Source organism: Hyperoodon ampullatus (genome assembly GCF_949752795.1).
Source record: "Hyperoodon ampullatus genome assembly, chromosome: 4".
In the NCBI taxonomy this organism is placed as follows: domain Eukaryota; kingdom Metazoa; phylum Chordata; class Mammalia; order Artiodactyla; family Ziphiidae; genus Hyperoodon; species Hyperoodon ampullatus.
Window position 1 is genome coordinate 48827118 of NC_136917.1, and position 27067 is coordinate 48854184.

Below are 27067 nucleotides of genomic sequence, written 5' to 3' on the forward strand. Positions count from 1 at the left end.
GCATAGCTTCAGTGAACCAGTTAAAAGTTAATAGACTATACTCTAGATCAAGAAATCTGAAACCAGTTATTGGGTCCAGCTTCCCCCCTCCTGTAGCACATGGGGAAATAGGCCCAGAGAGGGAAGGAACTTGTCTCAAGTCACTCAGTAAGTGAGAGGAAGAGCCAGGACCATGAGCAAGGACTCCAGACCCCCAGTCAGCGATAATAACAATATCAACAACAGCATTACTTAATTTTAGCACTATGTGCTAAGCACTGCTCTCGGTGATTTACATGCGTTATTTAATTTAGTTGCATATATGTTTTTGGAAATGACTTTGCATAAGGGAATTCCCTGGCGGTCCAGTGGTTAGGACTCTGCGCTTCCATTGTAAGGGGCATCAGTTCGATCCCTGGTCTGGGAGCTAAGAACCCACGTTTAAAAAAAAAAAAAGTCATTTTCACAATGTTGATTCTTCCAATTCAAGAACATGGTATATCTCTCCATCTATTTGTATCATCTTTAATTTCTTTCATCAGTGTCTTATAGTTTTCTGCATACAGGTCTTTTGTCTCCTTAGGTAGGTTTATTCCTAGATATTTTATTCTTTTTGGTGCAATGGTAAATGGGAGTGTTTTCGTGGCACATATATACAATGGAATATTACTCAGCCATAAAAAGAAACGAAATTGAGCTATTTGTAATGAGGTGGCTGGACCTAGAGTCTGTCATACAGAGTGAAGTAAGTCAGAAAGAGAAAGACAAATACCGTATGCTAACACATATATATGGAATTTAAGAAAAAAAATGTCATGAAGAACCTAGGGGTAAAACAGGCATAAAGACACAGACCTACTAGAGAATGGACTTGAAGATATGGGGAGGGGGAAGGGTAAGCTGTGACAAAGCGAGAGAGTGGCATGGACATATATACACTACCAAATGTAAAATAGATAGCTAGTGGGAAGCAGCCGCATAGCACAGGGAGATCAGCTCGGTGCTTTGTGACCACCTAGAGGGGTGGGATAGGGAGGGTGGGAGGGAGGGAGACGCAAGAGGGAAGAGATATGGGAACATATGTAGATGTATAACTGATTCACTTTGTTATAAGGCAGAAACTAACACACCATTGTAAAGCAATTATACTCCAATAAAGATGTAAAAAAAAAAAAAAAAGACTTCACATAATCTAATTTTAACTTGCCAGTTAAGTACTTTTATTATCCCCATTTTACAGATGAGGAAATGGGAGATCCAAGCCAGTAACTGGCAGAGCTCGAGCATGCACGAACGGCTCCATGGCTCCAAAGCACATGACCTTGAATTTACTTGTCAATAAATGTTGAATGACAGCCTCTCTGAGTTGGTAGCTCTGTTGCAAGAACTTTAGTGGAAGAAGATAAAAGGAAATGAAAAAGTAGAGATATATTTAGACCTTAGATGTAGTAAACTAATTCTTTTCTCTGCTATTTTGGGCCCCGGCAGAAAACCAGAGAAGTGTATGGGAAGGAGCCGTGGGAATGCGAGGAAGAAGAACTGGCTGAGATCCTGGTGAGCTGGGCAGCAGCACTGGCCCTGACCTGTTACAAGCGCAGGGTGTGCCCCAAGCATGGGCGGGGAGTGTCTCTGCCAAGCATGACCCTTGCCACTCTGCTCTGATCCTTCCAGCGGACTCGGGATAGGGACAGGGCTTGGGTGGGGGGGATAGGAGAGGGACCCAGGAACTCTTCGTGTGTCCCAGCCACTTGACTCCATGTTTCACACAGCAAGAACAGCTGCCAGATGCAGAGAAATATGAAATTAATAAATTCCACTTCAGCGACCTGCCCCTGACGGAACTGGAGCTGGTGAAATGTGGAATACAGATGTACTATGAGCTCAGGGTGGTGGATAAATTTCACATTCCTCAGGAGGTGAGGCTGAAACAAATGTTTGATTTCCCTTTTTCTTTGCCCTGTTTCTTTTTTGCTTGCCTTAAAAAAAAAAACTGTAAACTGCCTTAAAAAGAGTGTACCCTCAGCTTTTAGGATTTAAAGCATTAATCACATCGCACAGATGCGTCATTTATCAGAAAAGAGACACATGGTTCCTCTGAACTGTCGTGTTTCTCAAGGTGGGTATTGAGGCATTGAGTTCTGAAGACTATGGATAAATGGGATGCCAAAAACGGTCCTACAGTCAAACAGAGTGGGAAAAGTGGGTTAAATCCATTTAAACAGGACTTTTCCCCCTGCAGGATTCCTTAGGTGTGCTGTGCATCTAGGGGGACGGGGATGGATCAAAAGGTGGAGGTGGGGGGTATATCGCGTGCAGAATTTCCCAGACTTCTTTGATTAAAGCAGCGGTTCTAAATGTGTTGCCCCAAAGCACATCAGCATCACCTGAAAACGGATCAACACGGGCGCATGGGCGCGCGCGCCCCACCATCCCACCCCACCCCACACACACACACTCCTAGCTGTAAGGAATCAGAAACTGTTTTCACAAGGCCTCCCCACAGCCCGGAGCGATTCAGACGTGCACTCAAGTCTGAGAACCAGTGATTTAAAGACCCCTTTGATTTTTCTCCCGTAGAGCTCCTTTAAGCTCCTCCCAGGGCCTTGTTTCATAACCACGTCCATTGTCATAGTACCTAGCAGTCTGCAAAGTGCTCTCACAGCCTATTGCATCTATTGCTAGTTCCCACACGTGGTCCAGGGTCGGGGCTGGAGCATCTGGGGTTCAGCAGGCAGCATCCCCCTGGCCACCCAGCCTTGTCGCAATGCTGCTGCCTCACTGATGTGCATGTGTTCGCAGGCCCTGGTGCGGTTCATATATTCCCTGAGTAAGGGCTACCGCAGGATCACCTACCACAACTGGCGGCACGGCTTCAACGTGGGGCAGACCATGTTCTCCTTGCTGGTGGTACGGCGGTGGCGGCATCTGGGCAGCGTGGTGGGTGGGACCGCGGGTGGCTGCGAGCTCCCGCCACACTGGGACGACCTCGTGCAGCTCCCCTAGCAGCAGCGGCATCATTCTTCTACTTACTGCTTTTTAAAAACAATGCGAAAAGAGTACATGCTTAGCATAAATGAATTCCAAGAAGAGAGAAGTATATAAAATAAAAAGTAAAAGAAAGCTACATTCTTCTCCCACCCCCAAGCCAGTATTTGGAGAAAACCATGACACAACTCCTTCAAGATTTTCTTCTAAGAAGCATTGAGACATATTTGTTCACACACACATACACAAAGTTTATTTTGTTCATAACCAATTAAATATTATTATTCTGTAACATGCTTTTTTCATTTGAAAATATATAAATATATTGATCACATTCTTTAAATATATTTTTATTGTGGTAAAATATACATAACCTAAAATTTACCATTTTAACCATTTTTAGGTGCACAATTCAGTGGCATTAAGTATGTTCACAATATTGTGCAACCATCACCACTCTCCATCTCTCGAAATTTCCCAACTTCCCAAATAGACACCCTGTCCCCATTAAACAATTTTTTTTTTAAATTAATTTATTTTATTTTTGGGTCTTCGTTGCTGTGCACAGGCTTTCTCTAGTTGCAGCGAGCAGGGGCTACTCTTTGTTGCGGTGGCTTCTCTTGTTGTGGAGCACAGGCTCTAGGCACTCAGGCTTCAGTAGTTGTGGCTCGCGGGCTCAGTAGTTGTGGCGCACGGGCTTAGTTGCTCCGCGGCATGTGGGATCTTCCCGGACCAGGGCTCGAACCCATGTCGCCTGTATTGGCAGGCGGACTCTTAACCACTGCGCCACCAGGGAAGCCCTAAACAACAGTATTAATTCAGCTCCCCATTTCCCCTGTCCCCAGCCCCTGGCAACCACCATTCTACTTTTTCAGTCTCTACGAATTTGATTATAGGTATCTCACATAAGTAGAATCATACAGTATTTGTCCTTTTGTGTCTGACTTATTCCACTGAATGTTTTTAAGGCTTATCCATGATCTAATTTTATGGCTTCAGAGTATTCTGCATTGTTTAAGTAGACCATAATTTCTTTACCCAGCTCCCCTATTGTTGGACATGGGGGTTGTTTTCGATCTTTCACTGTTACACACAGTGCTACTGTGTCCTTGGATGGACATACCTATGTGTATGTGTCAGTCTTTTTGTCTCAGAGGGTTTGCAGTTTCTAGATTTCATTTAAAAGTGTTTTCCCATCCAGGTTATGACACACATCTCTGCCCTTGCCCAGCCTCCTCATCCTCATTCCTTTCCCTTGTGGCCGGAATGGTCAGGGCAGAGTAAGCTCTAGGGCCAGGAGGCAGGAATTTTGGCTAGGCTGTCATTGAGGGTGAAAAACACACCCCTTAGACTTGATTTATTTCTTAGAGTCACAGAGTTAGCGTCACCTTCCCAGGGCTCTTTCCACCCTTGACTCCAACACCCTGCACAAACAAGGAGTTAAGTACTTGCAAGATGCTCAGGGAAAAATTCTTCTGGGCTGTGCTTGAATCGGTAGACCAGGTTTGGAAGGTTCGCTTTACCAGTCTGGTCATGTTCAAAAACACTCTAAGTCCTAAAACTCGAGGGCTGTCAGTTTCTCAACAATCATCCAGTCTGATGCCCTCCACCTTGAGTGTGCACAATGAGATACTGAGGCCCAGAGGGAGATGCAACCAGCTAAGGTCACTCAGGAGTAAGGTGACGCACCAGCCCCATTTACCTGGGACTGTCCCAGTTCTAGCACAGAAAGTCCCACATCCCAGAAAACCCCTGAGTCCCGGCAAACATCTGGTCACCCTGTGGCGCCAGGGGTCGAGCCAAGATCAGACCTATGTTTCCAAGCTCCAGGTCCTCCCGCTCACACCTGAGCTCTCAGCCCTGCTTCTGACCCCCACAAGAAAGGAGTGAGTGCTATCTCTGACTGCTCTTCCAGACTGGAAAGCTGAAGCAATATTTCACAGACCTGGAGGCCCTGGCCATGGTCACCGCCGCCTTCTGCCATGACATTGACCACAGAGGCACCAACAATCTCTACCAAATGAAGTGAGTCAGTGCTTACTGGTCCTCCTCTCTACCTCCTGCCTCCAGGATTGATTACCTAGATCTGAATGGGTCTCAGATAGACTTGCTTGCCAAGGAGAAGTCCGCAGTCCACAGCTTCCCACTTCCTCCTGCCCTTTGGATCTGGGTAAACTCCTGTGATAGACAGAACAGTGACCCTCCCAATGCCTGGAGCCTGGGAATATGTTGCCTTACATTAAAAAAAAAAAACACTTCATGCATGTGACTAAGTTAAGGATGTTGAAATATAGGGATTATCTTGGGTTATCCCAAGTGGGCCCCACATAGTCAGAAGGGTCCTTATAAGAGGGAGGTGGTGGGGATGTCAGAGAGGACAGAAGATGCTACACTGTTGGCTTGGAAGATGGAGGATGGGCCACAAGCCAAGGAATGTAGGGGGCCTCTAGAAGCTAGAAAAGGCAAGGAAACAGATTTTCCACTACAGCCTCCAGAAGGGAAGCAGCTCTGCAGACCCATTTTAGACTTTGAACTCCAGAGCTGTAAGATAAAAAAATTTTATTGTTTTAAGCCATTCAGTTTGTGGTAATGTGTCAGAGCAACAACAGGAAACTAATATATTAAACTTCTTCACTCTTCTCCTTCCCTTCCTACCTGTTGAATTAATTCAAGCCAAGATGTTAGCAAAAGAACTGTTCATTTATTCACCTTGGGTTTACAATGCTCCTAACACCATTGTGGTAGGCCCTAGGCTAGGTAAAGGAGGTACCAGGGTGAGCAAACCAGACACAGTCCCTGTCCTCACAGAGCTTATATTCTAGATAGTCTCTGAAGCAGAGTCCTTGAACCATGTTCTGGGGGACCCTCATGACCACCTTGTGGGCTGGGCAGAGCAGGGACGAGTGTGATACCCATATTATAAATGAGGAAACTGAGGCTCTTCCCAGGGCCCACAGCCTGTAAGTCATTAACAAGTCCTAGAACATGCTTCTCTGAGTCTTCTCAGTTCTTGCCTGCTGCTCCAAGGTTAGAGATTGTGTTTACATTTTACCTCATGGGAAGCTAAGTACTGATCTCAGTGCTTGGCGCATAAAAAGGGCTCAACAAATATTTATTGAATAAAGACATGAATAAATATATTGCTTGTGGGAGTTCAGTGGCTTCTCCTAAGGATCAGGTATGGAGGATCTGGGGCTTTGTGATGTTCAAAGTATGGCCCAGTGCCAATGTCCATGGATTGGCACTGGGCCAATAAGTTTCTAAAATTGCATGTGGCACTGTGTTTGTGTCTTTTTCTGGGGATAAGGGTCCACACTTCTAGGGAGTGCACGACCTCAAAGAGGCCCAGAGTCAAATGTGGAGAAAACTAAAGCCTGAGGGTCAGGACACCCTATATCTAGTCCTATTTCCCACTGTCCTACTGTGTGGCAAATTCCTTCTTATTCCTGAACTTCAACCTCTCTGCCTGCAGAATTAGGAGGTGACAGGAATGGATGATGTTTTTAGCCTTCACCTCAGCCATTTCATACTGATCCTCATTCTCTCTGTGTCTCTCTCCTTCTCTCCCATTCAGATCCCAGAACCCACTGGCCAAGCTCCATGGGTCCTCCATCCTGGAAAGACACCATTTGGAGTTTGGCAAAACATTGCTGAGAGATGAGGTAGGATGAGGGCCCTCAGCACTGGCTTTGGGGCCTGAGAAGGAGCCCCCATCTCACAAGAAGCCTGAGTGTGGCCAGGCATTGGCCTGGGCTGCCTCTCCCATCACCTGGGGCGGCCATCAGTAGTTGAGCAACTTTACTGCCAGCATCACTTCTTATATCTCTCCTATGGTTTTCTCTTTAGAGCTTGAATATCTTTCAAAACCTCAATCGCAGGCAGCATGAGCATGCAATCCACATGATGGACATCGCGATCATTGCTACAGACCTCGCCTTGTATTTCAAGTTGGTGTTTCTTCTTCATTTTAAGAATAACAATGATTAGGGAATTCCCTGGCAATCCAGTTGTTAAGACTGCCATGGGCCCGGGTTCCATCCCTGGTCGGGGAACTAAGATCCCGCAAGCCACCCAGCGTGGCCAAAAAAAAGAATAGCAATGATTATAATGATAATGAACGCCACAGTTCTAATTGATTTAGTATATGCTCTGTGCCAGGCACCATACTTTTGCTATGGACACATCGACTCTCGCTACAGCTCTATGAGTTAGATATTTTTACCCCCATTGTACAGATGGGGAAACTGAGATCCAGGGGAAGATTAGCTAAGATCAGATAACAAATCCATGGTAGAGTCTGAGTTAGAACTTAGGTCTTCACTCCCAGGCGTTGGTTCTTTTCACCTTTTTTTTAATTACGTTGTTTTAGTTAGCCTCTGTCTGAAACAGCCAACATTAGAAGGCCAGGGGTTGCCTTATTCTAAGATGTGCTCCTTTAACAAACTGGTGTGTTTTGTAGGAAGAGGACAATGTTCCAAAAGATCGTGGATCAGTCTAAGACATATGAGACTCAACATGAGTGGACGCAGTACATGATGCTGGATCAGACACGGAAGGAAATCGTTATGTGAGTTGAGACAGGGCTCAAACCCTGATCCCCTTAAGCCCGGGGTCATAAGGAAAAATTCTGCACTGACAGGCCTTGCTGCCTTCAAGAGAGCCCTGGGACACTTTCCATTATGGAGGCCTCTGACATATGAAGCAAAGAAGTTATGCCAAAACAGCACTGCAGAAATTATATGTTTAATCTTTACTCTAACACAAAAATACAAGACAGTATACTATCGTTTTACTTCTTAGTATACAAAAAGTACACTATTTGAAGTATTTCTATCCTAAAATGCAGAATTTTTGTGGTAAAGTGTTGTAACTTTAAAGTTTTTGATAAAACATAGAGCATTATACCAATTATGGTTTGAGTGATAGCTAAATGTCACTCAAAATCTGTAGGCTTAATTTCTTAAGTGTTCTTTTATACATGGCAATGGCCTGCAAAACAGCTGTGCAATTCACAAATTAGTTCCATGATTTGTGTGATATTTAGTGCTTTGCTGGCAGAGGTCTGGTAATGGGATGCAACTTTAAGTTTTCTGGTGAATGTCTTCTTTTAGTTTCTCTCAGTGTGCTTCCATGAGTCACTTCAATTGAAGATGGGGTGAGAAGTGTAAATCTGAGGCTTTTTTTTGAATATGTGGCCCAAGCCAAGGGGTCCCTGGCTCCCCTGTGACAGGTCCTGGGTGTTGATGTCAAAGGAAACAAGTCCTGACCCAGTACCCAAAGAGGTGTTGTTAGTTTATCCCCAGATGCTTCTGTGGAGATGAGGTTTAATTAAGTCACAAATGTTAACAAGTCCCTGCAACAGAGAAGGGGCAGCTGCTGGGACAGGCTCAGGGAAGACTAGGCAAGTGGCCAGTCTTTCCCTCAGCTTTGAAGTTGTCCAAGCAGGGCTCCCCAAAGGCCCTCCTATCCTGGGGAGCAGGGTGACCTGCACCACTGAACAAGGAGGCACGCACTGGCTACAGCTGCTCCCGGGCAGACCAGGAGCTGCCCTGCGGGACATTTCAAAATGGTGTTGCAGAAGAACTGAATGACTAGAAAGAACACCAAGTTCTTGGACAGGGGGTCTTATTATTAGAAAAGCTGTCTATTCCCCCTATTTAGTTATTCATTTAAAGTGATTCCAAGGAAAATATCGATTTTATTTTTGGAAGAATTAGGAAGCCAATTCCAAAATCCTTATGAGAAATAAGTATGCAAAAAGAGCCAGAAAATTCTGAAAGAGAAAGGAAATAATAGGGACCAGCAGAATTGAAGGCAGTTCCATCCTAGGCATGAGAAGGACAGGTCAATGAACAGACTCAAAAGATAATGCCTATGCTAAAAGTGGATTTTCTGCCAGTGGAGAACGGGATAATTTCATAAATGGTGTTGGGACAATGAGGTGGTCTGATTGTTTTTTTTTCCAAGACCAGCAAGCAATTCTCCAGTTCTCAGTGAGCACTGACTGGTTGTCCTACAAATTTCACTCAATTCTCACACTATCAACCCAGAGATAGTGTCAGACCCCACTTACTAAGGGCTCAGCCCCACGAGACTGGCTTCCTTTCAGACACCAATGGCAACTTCACGTTGCCTGTGCTTCTGATTGACTAGCTATAAATTGGATGTTCCCATGACCACCTCCTTGGGTTCGATTAATTTGTTAGAGTGGGTCACAGAACTCAGAGAAATGTTTACTTACATTACCAGTTTATTATAAAGGTTATTATAAAGAATACAGAAGAACAGCCAAACAGGTACATAGGGTAAGGCCAGAAGGGTCCTGAATGCAGGGGCTTCCATCCCCATGGAACTGGGGTATATTCACCAACCCTGAAGCTTATTAAATCTCATAGTTCAAGAGTTTTTATAAAACCTAATCTGCAGCTCCTCCCAACCCTTTCCAAGAGGCCAGCAGGTGGGGGTGAAAGTTCCATCCCTCTATTCACTTAGTCTTTCTGGTGACCAGACCTACCTGAACCCACCTAGGGACCCTTACCCTAAGTCGCCCTATATCACCTTATTAGCATAAATCCAAAGGGGGCTTCTTGGGAAGGATAAGACACTCCTATCACTCAGGAAATTTCAAGAGTTTTAGGAGCTCTGTGTGCGGAACCAGGGACAAAAACCAAATATATTTCATATTCTACCACAGAGGTAAATCCCTATTTCACTCCTATAGCAAATAAATTCCAGATGAATCAGGGATTTTAAAATAATGAGAAAACAAACTAAAAATATGGAGAGAGGAAAAAAGCATGGGAGAATTAAAAAGAGTAAGTTTTTCTAAGTGTGACATAAAATTCAAGACATGAATAGATCGATAAATTTGACTACATAAAAATTAGAGATTTCTGCACAACACACAAAAGAACACATAGCTAAAGTCAGAATGCAAATGATACACTGGGGGAAAATATGTGCAACACTTCTGACAGAAAAAGAGCTAATTTCCTTAGTAGTGTTAATACAATTCAAGAAAAAGCCTAATCACACAGAAAAAAGAGCAAATGGCATGAATAGATATATCCCAGAAAAGGAATTACAGTGGGACGTAAACATATGAATAGATGATGACCTTACCCATAGTGAGAGAAATGCAAAATAAAAGTACCTCGAGATATAATTGTTCATCCCTCTTACTGGCAAAGATTAAATGTTTGCTAACACATGGTGTTGGGCAGTGAGGGGCAACAGGCAATCCTATTCACTGTGGTGGGAATGTAAATAGGTGCAGTTTTTATTGTTTTGTGTGTGTGTGTGTGTGTGTATGTTTTAAAGTTTGCTTATCTTTGATCTTAGTTCCCCGAACAGGGATTGAACCCAGGCCATGGCAATGAGAGCGCTGAGTCCTAACCACTGGACCACCAGGGAACTCCCCAGTAGGGACAGTTTTACGGAGGGCAATGCCTATCAAAATTGTAACCGGCCATACTCTTTGACCCAGCCATCCCACATCTAGGATTTACCCTCCAGATTTTCTCCCACATGTGCTTCAAGGAGTATGCACAAAGTTATTCATTGCAGCATTATTCGTAATCACAAAAAATATTGAAAAAACCTTAAATAACCATCATGGGGCACCAGGTTAAATACATTATGGTATTTTCGCACAACGCAATGTCATGCAGACTTTACAAAAAAATGATATTAAGGGTTTCAAAAAATTTTGAAAAGCCAGAGGCAGGACTTCTTCAATCATTGTAAAAGCCAAAGTAGTCTTAAGCGGAAGTCTTCACTGAGCACACGTACCCCTCCCAAAGCCTTCCAAGACAAATATAGGCTTGGATGGCCTCAAGGGAATCAGTGTTCTCTCTCTTCACATTATCTTCTGGAGAAAGCACAGTAGGTGAGGCATGGTCAGTTCCTCACTCTTCTCCCATGTTACAAAATAAAGGCAAACTCAACCTTTTTGAAGTCTATGGTGCAAAGACCTCTGGGGCATCATACAGAGGGACAATAAATACTGGTGTCCTCAAAGCTTCCTTTAATCGTGGCATTATAAACCCAAGGGAGGGCTTCTGATAGATAAATTTGGAAGAATTTAAAGAATGGAATGACATTGCGACAAAAATTCCATTCCCAGGTTTTCTAATTATTGCATCTAATCAGTCTTGCAATAAGAAGTATTCATTCATTAACTGATTTTTTTTTCTTTTTGGCCGCACCACGCGACTTGCGGGATCTTATCCCCAACCGGGGATTGAACCCGTGCCCTCAGCAGTGAAAGCACAGAGTCGTAACCACTGAACCGCCAGGGAATTCCCAATTTGTTAACTGATTTTAAAAAAATAGTCCCATCCTATCTCATCAATAGATGAATTTCCAAAAATATTTGAGTGTTTAGTAATTTATAAAAATAGGTAATATATTTTATTGTATTGGTTAAGCGTGTAATAATAACTCAATCCAAAATAAAAGTTTTCAACACTTGGAGACCTATGGTCAAAGACAGCATTGTTTAGTTATATAATTTCAACAAATGGACATATTTGGTTGCAAATAAGTATGAAAGGGTAATCAATACATTTCATATATATATATTTTTGAATGTCTGTGGTATGTGTACAGTTATACACATATATACATACACACACACAAAAAAAATATTAGGATAAAAATCTGTGGGGGAAGTCAACTGGAAATACAAGTTTATGAAGTAAAGGAAGAATGCAAAATTCCAGACTTTTTTTTTAAATTGAAGTATAGCTGATGTACAATATTAATATGTTACAGGTGTACAATATGGTGGTTCACAATTTTTAAAGGTTATACTCCATTTATAGTTATTATAAAATATTGGCTATACTCCCTGTATTGTACAATATATCCTGTAGCTTATTTTTTACATAGTAGTTTGTACCTTTAATTCCCTACCTTTATATTGCCTCTCCCCACTTCCCTCTCCCTACTGGTAACCACTATATCTCCAGCTTGTTCTTTTTTTTTTTTTTTTTTTTTTTTTTTTTTGCGGTATGCGGGCCTCTCGCTGTTGTGGCCTCTCCCGTTGCGGAGCACAGGCTCCGGACGCGCAGGCTCAGCGGCCATGGCTCACAGGCCCAGCCGCTCCGCGGCATGTGGGATCCTCCCAGACCGGGGCACGAACCCGCGTCCCCTGCATCGGCAGGCAGACCCTCAACCACTGCGCCACCAGGGAAGCCCTCCAGCTTGTTCTTCATATCTGTGAGTCTGCTTCTTTTTTTATCACATTCACTAGTTTGTTGTTTTTTTTAGATTCCACATTTAAGTGACATCATACAATATTTGCCTTTCTCTGACTGATTTCACTTAGCATAATACTGTCCAAGTCCATCTATGTTGCTGCACATGGCAAAATTTCTTCATTTTATGGCTGAGTAATATTCCCTTGTATTGTACATACCACATCTTCTTTATCCATTCATCTGTCGACAGACACTTAGGTTGCTTCAATACCTTGGCAATTGTAAATAATGCTGCTATGAACATTGGGGTGCATGTATCTTTTCGAATTAGTGTTTTTGTTTTTTTTGAATATATACCCAGGAGTGGAATTGCTGGGTCATAAGGTAGTTCTATTTTTAGTTTTTTGAGAAACATTCATACTGTTTTCCACAGTGGCTGCACCAATTTACATTCCCAGCAACAGTGTACGAGAGTTCCCTTTTCTCCACACCCTCACCAACGTTCATTATTTGTGTTTTGTTTTGTTTTTTTATGATAGCCATTCTGACAGGTGTGAGGTGATATCTCATTGTGGTTTTGACTTGCAGTTCCCTGATGATTAGCGATGTTGAGCATCTTTCCATGTGCCTATTGGCCATCTGCATTTCCTCCTTGGAAAAATGTCTATTCAGTTCTTCTGCCCATTTTTTAATCAGGATATTTTGTTTTGTTTTGTTTAGGTTGCTTATTTTTTTGATGTTGAATTGTATGAGTTGTTTTACATTTTTGGATATTAACCCCTTATTGGTCATATCAGTTGCAAATACTTTCTCCCATTCTACAGGTTGTCTTTTTGGTTTGTCAACGGTTTCCTTTGCTGTGAAAAAGCTTTTAAGTTTAATTAGGTATCATTTGTTTATTTATATATTTTTAATATATATATTATTTATTTTATTTATTTATTTTTGGCTGCATTGGGTCTTCGCTGCTGTGCACGGGCCCCCTCCAGCTGTGGAGAGTGGGGGCCACTCCTCACCACAATGCCTGGGCCTCTCACTGTGGTGGCCTCTCCCGTTGCGGAGCATGGGCTCCAGAGCGCAGGCTCAGTAGCTGTGGCACATGGGCTCAGCAACTGTGGTTCACGGGCTCCAGAGCGCACGCTCAGCAGCTGTGGCGCTCAGGCCCAGCTGCTGCTGGCATGTGGGATCCTCCTGGACCAGGGCTCAAACCCATGTCCCCCGAATTGGCAGGCGGATTCCCAACCACTGCGCCACAAGGGAAGCCCCATTTGTTTATTTTTTGCTTTTATTTCCTTTGCTTTAGAAGACCAATCCAAATATATATATATATTGCTACAATTTATGTCAGAGTGTTCTGCTTATACTTTCCTCTAGGAGTTTTATCGTTTCTGATCCTATATTTCAGTCTTTAAAATTCCAGACTCTTAAAGAAAAGCTTGTCTCTTTGTTTTTAAATGGGTGACGTGCTGATGGTTGATATGAAAATGCTATGCTATTTAGATTCCTTTATACTTAAAGAATGATGTAATCATTTTAATAGCAAGATGTCAACTTAAAAATGTACAAGAAGGTAAACATTTTTCAGAATTCTTCAGCTAGGCACTCAGTGAAAAATGTTGAAGATCTATAAAGCAGGTTTCTCAATCTTAACACTATTGACATTTGCGGACAACAACTCTTTGTTATAGGGGCTATTCTGTGCATTTTAAGATTTCACTTACTAGATGAAATCCCTGGTTTCTGCTCACTAGAAGCCAGTAGCAGCCCCTGGTTTCTGCTCAGTAGAAGCCAGTAGCAGCCCCTCCTCCCCAGTTGTGATGAGCAAAAATATCTCCAGACATTGCCAAATACCCCCAGGGGCAAAAACTGCACCTGGTTGAAAACCACTGCTGTAAAGCAGTCTTGGAGTTGGTCGATCGATTAGGAGATTAGACACATAATTAGAGCTGCTTCATACCTGGGTACATTGTACCTGTTACACACTTGTGGCTTCGGCACCATAGAGTCTGGGTTCAAGTCTCAGCTCTCTCACTTTTTGTTGTTTGACCTTGAGTAGTTTACTTCACCTCTCTGTGCCTCAGTTTCCTCATCTGCTGAAAGAGGGTACTGGTAGTACCTACCTTATGGATTATCACAGGGGCTGAGCTGAGACACGTGGAATGCTGTGCAGCGTTGCTCACGGGGGGTACGGTGTTAGGCTCTTCCTGTGGTATAAAGAGATATACGTATTTGGTCTTTATCCCCATTTCCCAACACAGAGCTCTAAAACCCTTGACAGCAGTAAGAGTCATAGGCTTGGCAGGAGTGTCTTTTGTTCTAATGAAGCAGCTCTTGGTGGGACCCCAGAGGGCTTCATGGTAGGGGCTGATCACCAGAAAGATAAAGCCTTCATTAGAAGCTTGGAACTCTCAGCCCCAGCCCAACCTCTGGGGAGGGGAAAGGACTGGAGACTAAATTAGTTACCAACGGCCAGTGATTTAATAAATCATGCTTATGTGGTAAAAGTGCCATTAAAAACCTCTAAACAACAGAGTTCTTAGAGCTACTAGGTCAGTGAACACATCTACGTGCTGGGAGGGTGACATGTCTGAAAAGGGCATGGAAGCTCTTGTAGGCACCCCCGACCCCATACCTTCTCCTATGCATCTCTTCCACTTGGCTATTCCTGAGTTATATCCTGTATAATAAGAGTTTTCCGAAGTTTTATGAGCTGTCCTAGCAAATTTTTGAATCTGGGGGCTGTGGGAACCCCCTGACTCTGCAGTCAAGTCAGAAGTGTAGGTAACCTGGGAACCTGATACTTGCAGCTGACTTCTGAGGCAAGGGTAGCTTTGTGGGACTAAGCCCTCAAACCTACTGTCAGAAGTGTCTGACGCTAGTGTCAGAAGTGAATTGTATTGGGACTTCCCTGGTGGTCCAGTGGCTAAGACTCCATGCTCCCAATGCAGGAGCCTCAAGTTTGATCCCTGGTCAGAGAACTAGATCCCACATGCCGCAACTAAGAGTTCACATGCCGCAGCTAAAAGATCCCACATGCTGCAACTAAGACCCAGAGCAGCCAAATAAATAAATTAAAAAAAAAAAAAAAAGAAGTGAATTGTATTGAATTGAATTGAATCGAATCAGAGGACACCGAGTTGGTGACAGAATTGGTTGTTGTGAGGAAAAAACCCAACACCCCCCTCCTGTGCTCTGATTATCTTGGAGTACTCACCTCAACCCTTGAGGCATCTTAAGCCGATTGACTTTTGTGAGTCTCCTGCATTGCTATCTCTTGGGTCACCCCACTTTAGTGTGTTTACTGTAGGACCAAGATGTTACAGTACCTCCACAATCGGGGTGTGACTTTCACTCGTCATTAAACCCTTTACGTCTCCACCTAACTGCAGGTCTCACACTGGATAGTCTGACCAAACCATGCACTGGAAGGTTTCTGTGCATGGATTAGAGATCCTCTAGTGGTAGAATGTGAGGCCTGACACCTGCCACGAGCTCAGATGGCGATTACAATTTGAAATGGTTGGGAAAAAAAAAAAATCAAAAGAATAATATTTCCTAACAAATAAAAATGATAAGAAGTCAAATTTCAGTACCCATAAATAAAATGGTATTCTTGTATGGAGGGCCACACTATGACTTTTGTGGGTCATAGGCACCTTTGCCTTCATGGCTTCTTCCTCCATTTAAATAAGTAAATAAAAATCATATTTCATGACTGTGTTGGTATAAAGACAAATATAATCCAGGCTGAAGTCATTCATTATTCATAAATTTACTATATTCTTTTTTTAAAAGAAATTAAGACTTAAATATTTTCATGGGCCCCTAAAAGTATCCTGAACCCTAGGCACTGCCTAAGAGATAAGTGACCCTGTCTTTTTTTTCTACTGAGCAGCCCGTCCTCCCCTCCCCCATCCATCCTTCCATCCATTCATCGATCTAGTAATGAACATTAAGAATTTAGAAACAGTTGCTTGCCCTCTGACGTGGCCCACACTCTGTCTGTGGACTGTTTCTCCCAGGGCCACTCTCACCTTTTGAGATGGACTGCATTCCATCTACGGAATGTGTACCTCTCTAAATAAATCCACTTCTTATCTATCACTTTGTTTCCCACTGAATTCCTTCTGCCACGAGACATAAAGAGCCTGAGCTTCAGCAAGTCCTGACACCAGGAACTAAGGCTCCCACCCAGGCGAAGGATGGAATGAGGATGTGGACCCTCCTGACTTCAACTAAAGCTTGGTCTCTGTCTACCTTCGCCCCGATTCTATGCTGAATTCTCCTCTGCTTAAGCCTTCTCATGTACCCTTAGTTTACGCATGCACCCTTAGTTTCAAACTTCCCCAATTTTGCAGTTGGGGGAGACACTACTTTGGGAAAAGATCCCTGGTGTTCTCCTTACTTGCTGCAAGTCATAAATCCTTCCTTCTCCCCCACATCCCCCCTCCAAAAAAAGAATTTAGAAACATTGTTTGCACTTGAATCCAAAAGGCAACCATTGTGCTAAATACATACTTCTAATATACATCCGCAAATAATGAAATAGTGGCCAAGATTCTCAAAATCCTAAACCACTCTCCTCAAGCAGCTGTAGTCAAGCAGCAATTAAGGGCCACTTTAAACCCAATGAGCTCATCACGGCTCCAACCTCAGCTGCTATCTGACATTAGGCACTTACTGTGTTCAAGAGAGTGGAGCTTTGGGAAGGGTTGGACGGAAAGTATAAAAACCACGAAGACACGGAAAACACTGCAAACCAAAACTCATAAATCCCCAACAATGTGGGGCTAATGGATTAAGAATTGTTTCAGTGGTAAACGCCTCCAGGGTGGCACTCCTGAATCCTCAATCCTCAGAATCTATCTGGGGCCTGGCATGCAGTAAGCGCTCAGCAAAGTGTGCTTGGTGAGTTCACAACCTCCAACCCCTCTCAAACCCTGGGCCATGCAGCTCAGGCCTCACCGGTCACCTATCCAGTCACCTTTCCGGTGACTGGATGCCAGGTGCCAACTGACCTTGTCTTGACTTATCTATGGCTGTTTTCACATCGTGATGATGAAACTGAGTAGCTGCTATTGAGCCTACATGCTCTGTAAAACCTAAACTATTTACTATCTGGCCCTTTACAGAAAAAGTCTGCCAGCTCCTGCTTTAGTGTTTTACAAATGAAAAGAGTGAGGCCCAGAGAGACAAAGTGACTTACCTAGTGTCACACGGGCATTCCTGGAACATCAAGGACTGGAATCCAAGTCAACCCACCCCTCTCCCGGACACCCACCGATTTCTCAGGCTCCCTTCAAACTTTCCCCGCAGGCTACAGCCTCCAGGCCAGGTGTAATTCCAAGAAGAATCTGAATGCCTCTCAAGGGCGGCTGGGATGCTTTCAGGGGTCAGCCAAGGGTCAGGGAGAAGCGCCACTGAGCATCCCAGCTGAGCAGAAGTAACATTTGCTTTGGGCCAGGTGAGCGGGAGCCCATCCTGGTGATTGTGATGAAGGTGATAACGATGAAGATGAGGACCATGGGGCACTTATAAAATCATCTTATGTGATGGTCACAGTAACCCCTAGGACAGACAAATTGCATTGAACCCTGTGAAGTTGCTGACTTACGACAGTTTTTGACCCACAAAATCAGAATTTCATATGATCCAACCTAATATGCTTATCTCGTTTCACCAAAGAACAGAGAAAGACTCAAAGACATTAAGTCACTTGCTCTAGATATGGCAAGTAAGGACAAGAGTGAGAATCGAATTGCTCTAATTCCAAAGCCTTGTACAGAGTTTTATACTGTTCTCCCATTCAACTCCACCCCTCCTTTCCTCTCGATGACTCTCACCTACCTTGGGGATAAGGTTCAAATTTCTCAGCAAGTCTTCATGACTTACCCTTGCTCTCTTCTGCATAATAACCCTGTTGTCCTTTACTCTCTTTCATCCTAAAATCTTCCTCTTCCTCGCTTTGCATGTCTAATCTATCCCCAAACCCTGTTGAGTTTACTTTTTTTTTTCTTCTTTGTTTTTTTTTTGCAGTACTTGGGCCTCTCGCTGTTGTGGCCTCTCCCGTTGTGGAGCACAGGCTCCGGACGCGCAGGCCCAGCGGCCATGGCTCACGGGCCCAGCCACTGCGGCACGTGGGATCTTCCCGGACTGGGGCACGAACCCATGTCCCCTGCATCGGCAGGCGGACTCTCAACCACTGCGCCACCAGGGAAGCCCGAGTTTACTTCTTAAATGCCTTGTCTATCTGGACACTTCCTTTTATTGCCACATACATCTCTTGTCTGGATTCTGAAATGGCTTCCAAACTGGGCTCCCGGCTGGCATTCCTTCTATGTTCCTTAAGTGACTATGAGCTCCCTGCAGTCCCCTCTGGATCCCTAATGTGTAGCATAGCATCTTGGCCTCGGAACACCTAAGGCAGTGGTGCTGAAGTGAATGTAATGCCTTGTCTTTAGGGCACGAGGCTTTGGATTGGCTTTTCTGGTGTCCAGGTGTGTCCTCCACGCCCCCTTCCCCACCACATCCCAGGAACGTACCAAATCTCTATCTCTAAAACACTTAGTTGTTTCCCTAATTGCTGGGAGTGATTTTCACATGATATCTCCAGCCAAGGAAAGTAAACCTCCAATGCTCTCCTGAAGCCACACCTGTGGGCTTAAAATGTAGACACTGACGGGTAGCAGGGAACCAGTGACTCCTGGATTCACAGCCAAACATTCATTTGCTTGATGGTAAACATAGCGTCTACAACACAACATGAAGCATCAGGCATGTGTTCCTAAGTTATTACAAAGTATAAAGGTGTTTCTAAGAGATGTATGCATTCCTGAAAACTTACTTAAAGATTTCTATGAGTTTTTGAGGGTTTACTTAATCAAAGATAGTTAAGGGCTTCCCTGGTGGTGCAGTGGTTGGGAGTCCGCCTGCCGATGCAGGGGACATGGGTTCATGCCCCGGTCCGGGAAGATCCCACACGCCGCAGAGCGGCTGGGCCCGTGAGCCATGGCCGCTGAGCCTGCGCGTCTGGAGCCTGTGCTCCGCAACGGGAGAGGCCACAACAGTGAGAGGCCTGCGTACCGCAAAAAAAAAAAAAAAAGATAGTTAAACCTGTTAATATTTCATAACTCCTCAGGCCGTCCAGACCAGCTTATGTAACCTATGCCAGATACAGCTGGTAAATTGTAAAATCATCCAAGCCACTAGTTAGGTTCAGAGCCCCAACCTTCTCCAACTATTCCCTCCCCAGCCCATGCCCATCATCTCACCAAGTCGGGTTGACTCTACCACGTGAGGTTGACCCCATGCTCTTCCAGCCCGCAGGTATTGCTGCAGGTCAGGTCCTCCTGCCATCCTGCCCACATTGCTGCAGCGTCTTCCTTCCTTCCTTCCTTCTTCCCTCCCTCTCCTGTCTGCTCCATCCTACAGGTGCTGCCAAGCAGCTCTGATGAGGTCATGACCCGGCCCTCAACCTTCAAAAGCTCTTTCTGCTTATTGGATACACCTACACTCCCCAGCATGTAATTAAGGCCCATAGTACATGGCCCGGCATTCCCATCCCAGATGCTCATGCCACTACACCCCGACTCTGAAACACATTCTCAAATTCCTCCCTCTTTCTCCAATTCTTTTCCCATGTCCCCTCCCTTCTGTCTTATATTATACCTACCTATGTAATAATACCTGTCTTACCTTCCTATTATTGTGAAACTCCTTTAAGAATTTATCTTTTAGAGACTTCCCTGGTGGCGCAGTGGTTGGGAGTCCACCTGCCAATGCAGGGGACATAGGTTCGAGCCCTGGTCCGGGAAGATCCCACATGCCATGGAGCAACTAAGCCCGTGTGCCACAAATACTGAGCCTGTGCTCTAGAGCCCACGAGCCACAACTACTGAGGCCATGTGCCATAACTACTGAAGCCCGTGTGCCTAGAGCCTGTGCTCTGAAACAAGTGAAGCGACCGCAATGAGAAGCCCATGCACTGCGACGGAGAGTAGCCCCTGCTCACCGCAACTAGAGAAAGCCCGCACACAGCAACAAAGACCCAACACAGCCATAAATAAATAAATAAATAATGAAATAAATTTATTTTTAAAAAAAGAACCCACCTGCCAATGCAGGGGACACAGTTTCGAGCCCTGGTCTGGGAAGATCCCACAGGCCACGGAGCGACTAAGCCTGTGTGCCCCAACTACTGAACCTGTGCTCTAGAGCCCACAAACCACAACTACCGAGCCTGCGTGCCACAGCTACTGAAGACTGTGTGCCTAGAGCCCATGCTCTGCAACAAGAGAAGCCACCGCAATGAGAAGCCCGCACACCACAACAAAGAGTAGCTCCCGCTCGCCACAACCAGAGAAAGCCTGCACGCAGCAACGAAGACCCAATGCAGCCAAAAAAAAAAAAGAAGAAATCAAAATCAAAATATTAAAAAAAAAAGTGCTTACCTTTTAACCCTTTCTTTCTTTCCTCAATCCCTTCCTCTACTTCTTAACGTAAGGCTTCCTCACAATGACCAGGGTCGCCCTTCTCCCTGCATCATGCATTACTCAATGGGGCAAAAAGCGGTTCTTGGGAGAGGAGCAAAAAACCTTAGATATTACAATGGTCTGTGGCCCTCCAAACAGATATACAGTATGTCTGTGTTATTAAAATTTCATGGTACAACGATTATAGGAAAAATGTCTAATAAAAAATCTCTTTGACAGTGGAGCAGGGAGGATGATGAGAAAAAGGTTGAGAAACATTGTTCTATATTAGACAGGAGAGAAGGAACTCCAAGGATGTGATGAGATTTAAATGAAACTGATGTCTATAAAATGCCTAGAACAGTGTGTGGCACATAATAGAAACCCAATATATGTTCCTGATCATCGCCAGTGTTTATTGTGCACATACTATATCCAGGCACCATACTAAGATTTTTCACACATTATCTCATTTAATCTTGCACCCACTCCATGAGGGAAGTACCAATGTTATTACAGATGGGAAACTGAGGCATAGAGAAGTTGGTTTAATTGCTCAATGTCAAACCCCTGGTAACTGACAGAGGCAGGATTTAAACCTCTATTTGATTTCAAAGCCTGACCTTCAGATGCAATGGGGAAGTGACCCCTCTTCTCACCATGGGATGAGGTCACCTACCAGTAGGGGCAGAGAAAGGAGAGATAGATGGAATTAACCAGATATACAGCCATGACTGGTTCCCGACTGATGGATGGTGTGCTTGTGTGCAGGGCCATGATGATGACCGCCTGTGACCTCTCAGCCATCACCAAGCCTTGGGAGGTGCAGAGCAAGGTATGCACTCCTCCTGACCGGAGAGAAGAGCATCCCAGTACTGGTGACAGCAGCTAATGTGGCTTGGATTCTCCAGCTCCTGAGGCAGCCCACCTTTGCTCCATCCTCCTCTGCCAAGACATGGCAATCACCTGAGGACCTCTCCCATGATGACATAAAGTGGGGTGGCAGGGCAGGAGTGGGGTTTATGTCTTTGCTGAGCTGGAAACCCACGTGGGATGGGAGCATGGGTAGGAGGATTGGGGCTGGGGCTTGACTCCATGACGGGTGTCTGCCTGTTGCAGGTGGCTCTACTGGTTGCTGCCGAATTCTGGGAACAAGGTGACCTGGAGCGCACGGTGCTGCAACAGAATCCCATTGTGAGTAGAGAAGGGACTTCAGCCTGATACTGGGCATGTGATCTCATCCTGGTGGAGAGCAGTGACCTTGCCGTGATGGAGAGATGTGCCTCCTCACCCTTGACACAGGGATGTGACCTTACCACAGAGATGACCTTTCCTTAATGCAGTGGTTCTCAAAGTATGGTCCCTGGAGACCACCATCAACCTCGTTACTTGGGAACATATTACAGATGCAAATCCACAGACCCACCCTGGACCTACCTGAACAGAAACTCTGGGGGTGGGCCAGCAATGTGCTCTCTCCTAAAGTTTGAGGACCCTGCTTTAAGCTGTGTGTCCTTAGCACACTCAGCTAAGTAGTGATTGACAAGTGAACACCAAAACTTAGATTTCCCTTTCAGTTCCGACAGTCTAGGAGTCCACCTCCCCTGGCTCTGTTCTAACAGCACAGACCATGCAAGGGGATGACCTGGTCAAGCTGAGAACCTATGGACATTGAAAATAAACTTGGCTGAAACTGTCAGCGGGCTCCCCACCAGACACAGGGAGACCAGTTAGAGGGTTTTTGTTTTGCAAGAATCTTTCGTTAGTAGGGTGGGTCCCCTTGTTGCATCAGGCCAGGAGGAGCCCAGTGCAGTTAACTCTTTCTCCCCCCCTGACAGCCCATGATGGACAGAAACAAGGCGGCCGAACTCCCCAAGCTTCAGGTCGGCTTCATTGACTTCGTTTGCACCTTTGTCTACAAGGTAAGTCCTTTGCTTTCAAAGGCCCAACAAGATGTCTTTGATGAGCCTGGGATTCCCAAAGGACGTCAGGAATTAAAAAACCCTGGCAAGTGACGAGTGATACTTTACAAAGCACTTCTCACCTCCAATGGCATTTGATCCTCAGGACAGCCCCATAGGAGCTTGTGTGACTGCATACCCAGGCCAGAGCCCGGAACTTCGTATATCCTAGTTGCTCAATGAATAGTTGCGGGACAAATGACACATCGTGTTTTCTGGCAGAGAAATGGGGAGCATAGCAGATACATGCCTTCCTAACTGCCCCAGCTTGTGGGAATATGACAGGTCACAGTTACTCAATTGTCAAAAGATAATCTAGAACTTTGTAGTCTCTCTCTTGAGAAACCCACCACGCCCCAATCCATGTTATCTGTGCCACCCCCCTCTCATTTGTTATTTTTATTTTGGCCATGTTACATGAGGAGACAGAGGTCAGAGAGGAGAAATCACAGGGCCAGGTCACTGGAGTCAGCTACACACAGCATCAGAGCCGGGATGCCTGACCCCTAGTCTAGGGCTCTTTCTGCTGCATAAGCTGCAGCCCTTCTGCTCCCAGAGGGCGCACAAGTGCATCTCTGATATCACGCAGACTACCTGGGGTCCTCTGAGCAACAGGGCAGCATAGCTGACACTCTTCATGATCATCAGTAATATATAAAACAACAAAGACTGGGCTAAGTGCTTTACGTGCATTATTACAGCAACCCTCTGGGGTACTGTCCTGGTTTCATGGTGTCCTGCCCAAGGTCACACAGCTGGTGGCAGAATCTAGATCTGAACCCAGGCAGCTTTGAGCACAGCTGGCTCTGGCTGAACTCCACGGTAGACCCTGGATTTGCCATTCTTACCTTGTGCAAATCTCCACCAATCTGCATCTCCATTTCTTCACCTAAAAATCTAGGAGTAACGAGTCTCAGTTTCCCACCTCGCAGGAGTTTCTGAGGATCAAAGGAGATAAAGCACTTCATAAACTGTCATGTGCTGTGCTCAAAGGCATTACTTTTATTCTTAGAGCTAAGAGACCTTAAGAATCCTCTTCCTATCCCGATTTCACTCGGCAAATATTGACTGTCTTTGTGCCCCAGACCCTGTACTAGGCCAGGGCCACCCCCAATGAATGAGCAGAGATATCCCTGCCCTCTCCAGCTCACAGCTCCGGGGGCAGACTGGCAAAGGGAGTCATTACAGTGAAGTGAGATGTAGGAAGAGAAGGTTTGGGGAGCTGCTAATAGAGGATCTGACTTACCTTGGAGATCAGAAGAGGCTTTCCTGAGGAAGTGATGTCTAAGTGGAGGCCTCAAGGGAAAAGAAGAGCTAAGTTAGAGTGTTCCAGCAAAGGGAAGAGCAGGCATGAAGACCACAGAAACTGACAGATTTGCAATGTCCGGAGGCTTCAAGTTGGTGAAGGGGAAGAGCACTGGGTCTGGAGAGCTTGACAGCCTTGGGAAGCAGCTTGCGCTCCATCCTGAAAACCAGGGGGTGCCAAAGGAGGGTTTCAAGTGGGAGAGGCATGGCACCTTGTGGCCAGAAGCCCTGCAGTGTCGTCACACACACCGCTGGGGACGGAAGCTGCAACGCGCCCGGGCAGCTCATTCCAGTGCAGACACGACCCACTGTGCTTCACCTGGAACCCGGACCCCAGGGCTCGACTCCTGCGCCAGAGGCTCTCTCTCTTCCAGGAATTCTCCCGGTTCCACGAGGAGATCACTCCCATGCTGGATGGGATCACCAACAACCGCAAGGAGTGGAAAGTGCTCGCTGACGAGTATGAAGCCAAGATGAAGATGCAGGAGGAGGAGAAGCAGAAAGGGCAGGCAGCCAACCAAGGTTTGTGGCAGGGGGAGGACGGAGAGCCCCTACCGCACACACACCGAGCTCTCACGGCGTGCCTGGCGGGGCCGCAAAGCCTCACACACGTGGACCTGTTCAGGCCTCCCCACGACCTAGCTGTCCCCATTCTACGTATGAGAGCACTGAGGCCCGCAGAGGTGAAGTGTCATGGCCAAGTCACACTGTGAGCAGTAGCAAAGCCTGGTTGCCAAGACTGAGGCTCCCAGCAAGGATTCCCTGACTGCCCTCAACCAGTGTAGGACAGATTCCAATAATAAAGTGGTAGACATAGGGCCCCTGAAAGCCCTTGAGTTTGCAACTCTTGGTCCAAACCAGCTCAAAGGGAAAGCCGGCCGCAGCCTCCTCTCATCTGGTGTGTTCTCTTTCTTGTCTGATTGCAGCAGCCGCAGGAAATCAGCCTGGGGGAAAACCAGGCTCAGCTGGAGGCACGCCTGCATCCAAGTCCTGCTGTGTCCAGTAGCGCAAGCGGGGATCCACGCCCAGACGGGCCCCACCCTTCACTGGAGGAGGGTACCCAAGCCAGTGGGAAACCATGAACCTGCTTGAGAAGTCAGAGTTATAGGGTTTGAAAACTGAAGAAGAATTTAGTTTACATCTTCCCTAGTGGCTTTCAAGGCTCTTATCAGCTGTGAGCACTTTTTATTGAGCTACAACCAACATTTTGCCTTTCATAGACTCAGTTAAACATTAGCACCAGACTCACCTGCTTACCTAGAATCATTTTTGTTCTTACACTTTCATTTTATAGTACACAAATTTGCAATCATCCTCAGAAATAGAGAACTGCACAATGAATCCCCACCTACCCATCACCCAGATTCTAATATCGAGTTTTGCCACATTTGCTTCGTCTGTCCTTTTACATTTTTTTCATTTTTTCTTAGCTGAAATATTTAAAAGCAAATTCCAGACATATCATTTACTCCTCCATTATACATCTTTAAAGACATATGGGCGTTTTCTAACATAACGACATCCTTATCACACGCAACACACGAACCCCTAATATCCAGCTGTAGCAGATGCTGTAATGAGCTGCACAGACCCTTTACTGAATGTTGCAGTTGTTCAGTCAGGGATGAAAATGAGTCCAACACATGAGATGTATGCGTTAAAGCACAGTGGTAGAGGGCTGTTGCTCGCTCAGGCAAAACAGCCAAGCCCTCAGTCCACTATGGCGTATTTATTTAAGCTTTATCTTACATCTATTATACTTTTTGTAATTAAAAGCACATTTTAAGAGCTAGATGTACTTTACTTATAACTTTATCTAATACAAAGAGTTCTATTTAGCGCAGGCTGTGCCTTCCTTGAACATCTAATCAATGCACCTCCTTATTTCCTTATGTTCCCGATTATACCGAGGACATGCGTGGGTCAGTGCCCAGAACAATCAGTACTGCTTGCAGTCCTGAAACATTCGCACGCACCCAGCTTGCTAGGTGAACCGATTCTTGGGTCACGTCTCTTCCCATGTCCTCAGTTACCCTTCTACAACTGAAGACTTGTGTTCCCAGCAGTGATGAGTGCTGTCAGCAGACAGCCCTCGGTGTCAGCCCCTTCGGGGATTACCTCATCCGCAGGGAGACAGTTGCCCAAGGGTGGTGGCCTGCACCCAGTGACTGATCCATGCCAGGTGTTAAGGCCTGGCCATCTTGGCCCAACACAGGACAACTCCGCAGCAATAGCACACACATGCAAGACGGAAAGTCTTGGAAGATGCCACTCTTCACTGCTCTCACTGGGAGTAAGTGAGCAAAGGAAAATGTTTCAAGTTCACCCAAATATGGCACACAATTCAAGTTTTCCATATCCTCCGACCAGAAACCATTTCATACTCATCAGTTGGTGACTGTCTTTGTCTGAAACCAAAATGTCAAAATATCTCTTTGAGCACATATATTTAGTGTGCTTGTGTGAAAAAGCGGATATACCAAAACAAGGGAATGGAACAATGTAATGTGAGGCAAGTCTGAATGGTTTATCATGATCCACAAAAAGTGCTATGAAGAAAGGACTAGTGAGTGAGGGGCACACCTGAACTGGGGTCTTCTCTGAGAGATGACACGGCAACTAGAATCCTTTTCCCAGTTAGTAGCTGGCAAGACCCTCAACGAGCACGTAGGACCAATAAAGAAAGACACACCTGGGCAGGGCTGTGGGTGGTATTTTCTTTTTAATCTCCATAGTGTATTTGTTAAGTTTATTTATAAGCAGATCACTTCACTATTTACAGTACATGAGCATAGAGATTCTACAGTTTTTGTGATGTAAACAATAACTCCACAGTGGGAGTTTGAGAAAAGAAGCCAGTTCTGAAGTATTTACAGACGTTAAAATAGAACTTTATACTCACGGAATAATAATACATAGAGCAATTTGGTTAAATTATCTATGAAACTATAGAATCTGACAATGTACAAATACAGGAAAACATTTTCTCATTTAGAAGATAAGACAGATAAACCACACCAGAAATAAAATGGGGACGATGACAACCACAATAATTAAAAGCAAAGAAGTTTTCTTCCTTGCCCTCACGGATAATGTATTTATATAAATAAGGACACAACCCAACAAAATGGAAAAAATATATAAAAAATCCTCTACCAATTAA

At 45.1% G+C, this 27067-nt stretch overlaps 1 protein-coding gene across 2 annotated transcripts in view; it reads left to right on the forward strand.

Annotated features, from left to right (window-relative positions):
* The window catches only part of PDE6A (phosphodiesterase 6A), a gene marked incomplete at both ends in the record, with an annotated part of 66775 nt that extends 41865 nt beyond the window's left edge, over positions 1-24910 (forward strand). For both annotated transcript variants that reach the window (XM_079704039.1, XM_079704040.1), the window contains 12 exons: positions 1468-1533; positions 1749-1895; positions 2779-2886; positions 4880-4989; positions 6539-6626; positions 6811-6911; positions 7424-7531; positions 21410-21473; positions 21758-21832; positions 22477-22560; positions 24279-24426; positions 24831-24910. In XM_079704039.1, the coding sequence (XP_079560165.1) occupies positions 1468-1533; positions 1749-1895; positions 2779-2886; positions 4880-4989; positions 6539-6626; positions 6811-6911; positions 7424-7531; positions 21410-21473; positions 21758-21832; positions 22477-22560; positions 24279-24426; positions 24831-24910 (1179 nt within the window). The remainder of the gene's footprint in view (positions 1-1467; positions 1534-1748; positions 1896-2778; positions 2887-4879; positions 4990-6538; positions 6627-6810; positions 6912-7423; positions 7532-21409; positions 21474-21757; positions 21833-22476; positions 22561-24278; positions 24427-24830) is intronic.
* Between the last annotated feature and the right edge of the window lie 2157 nt (positions 24911-27067).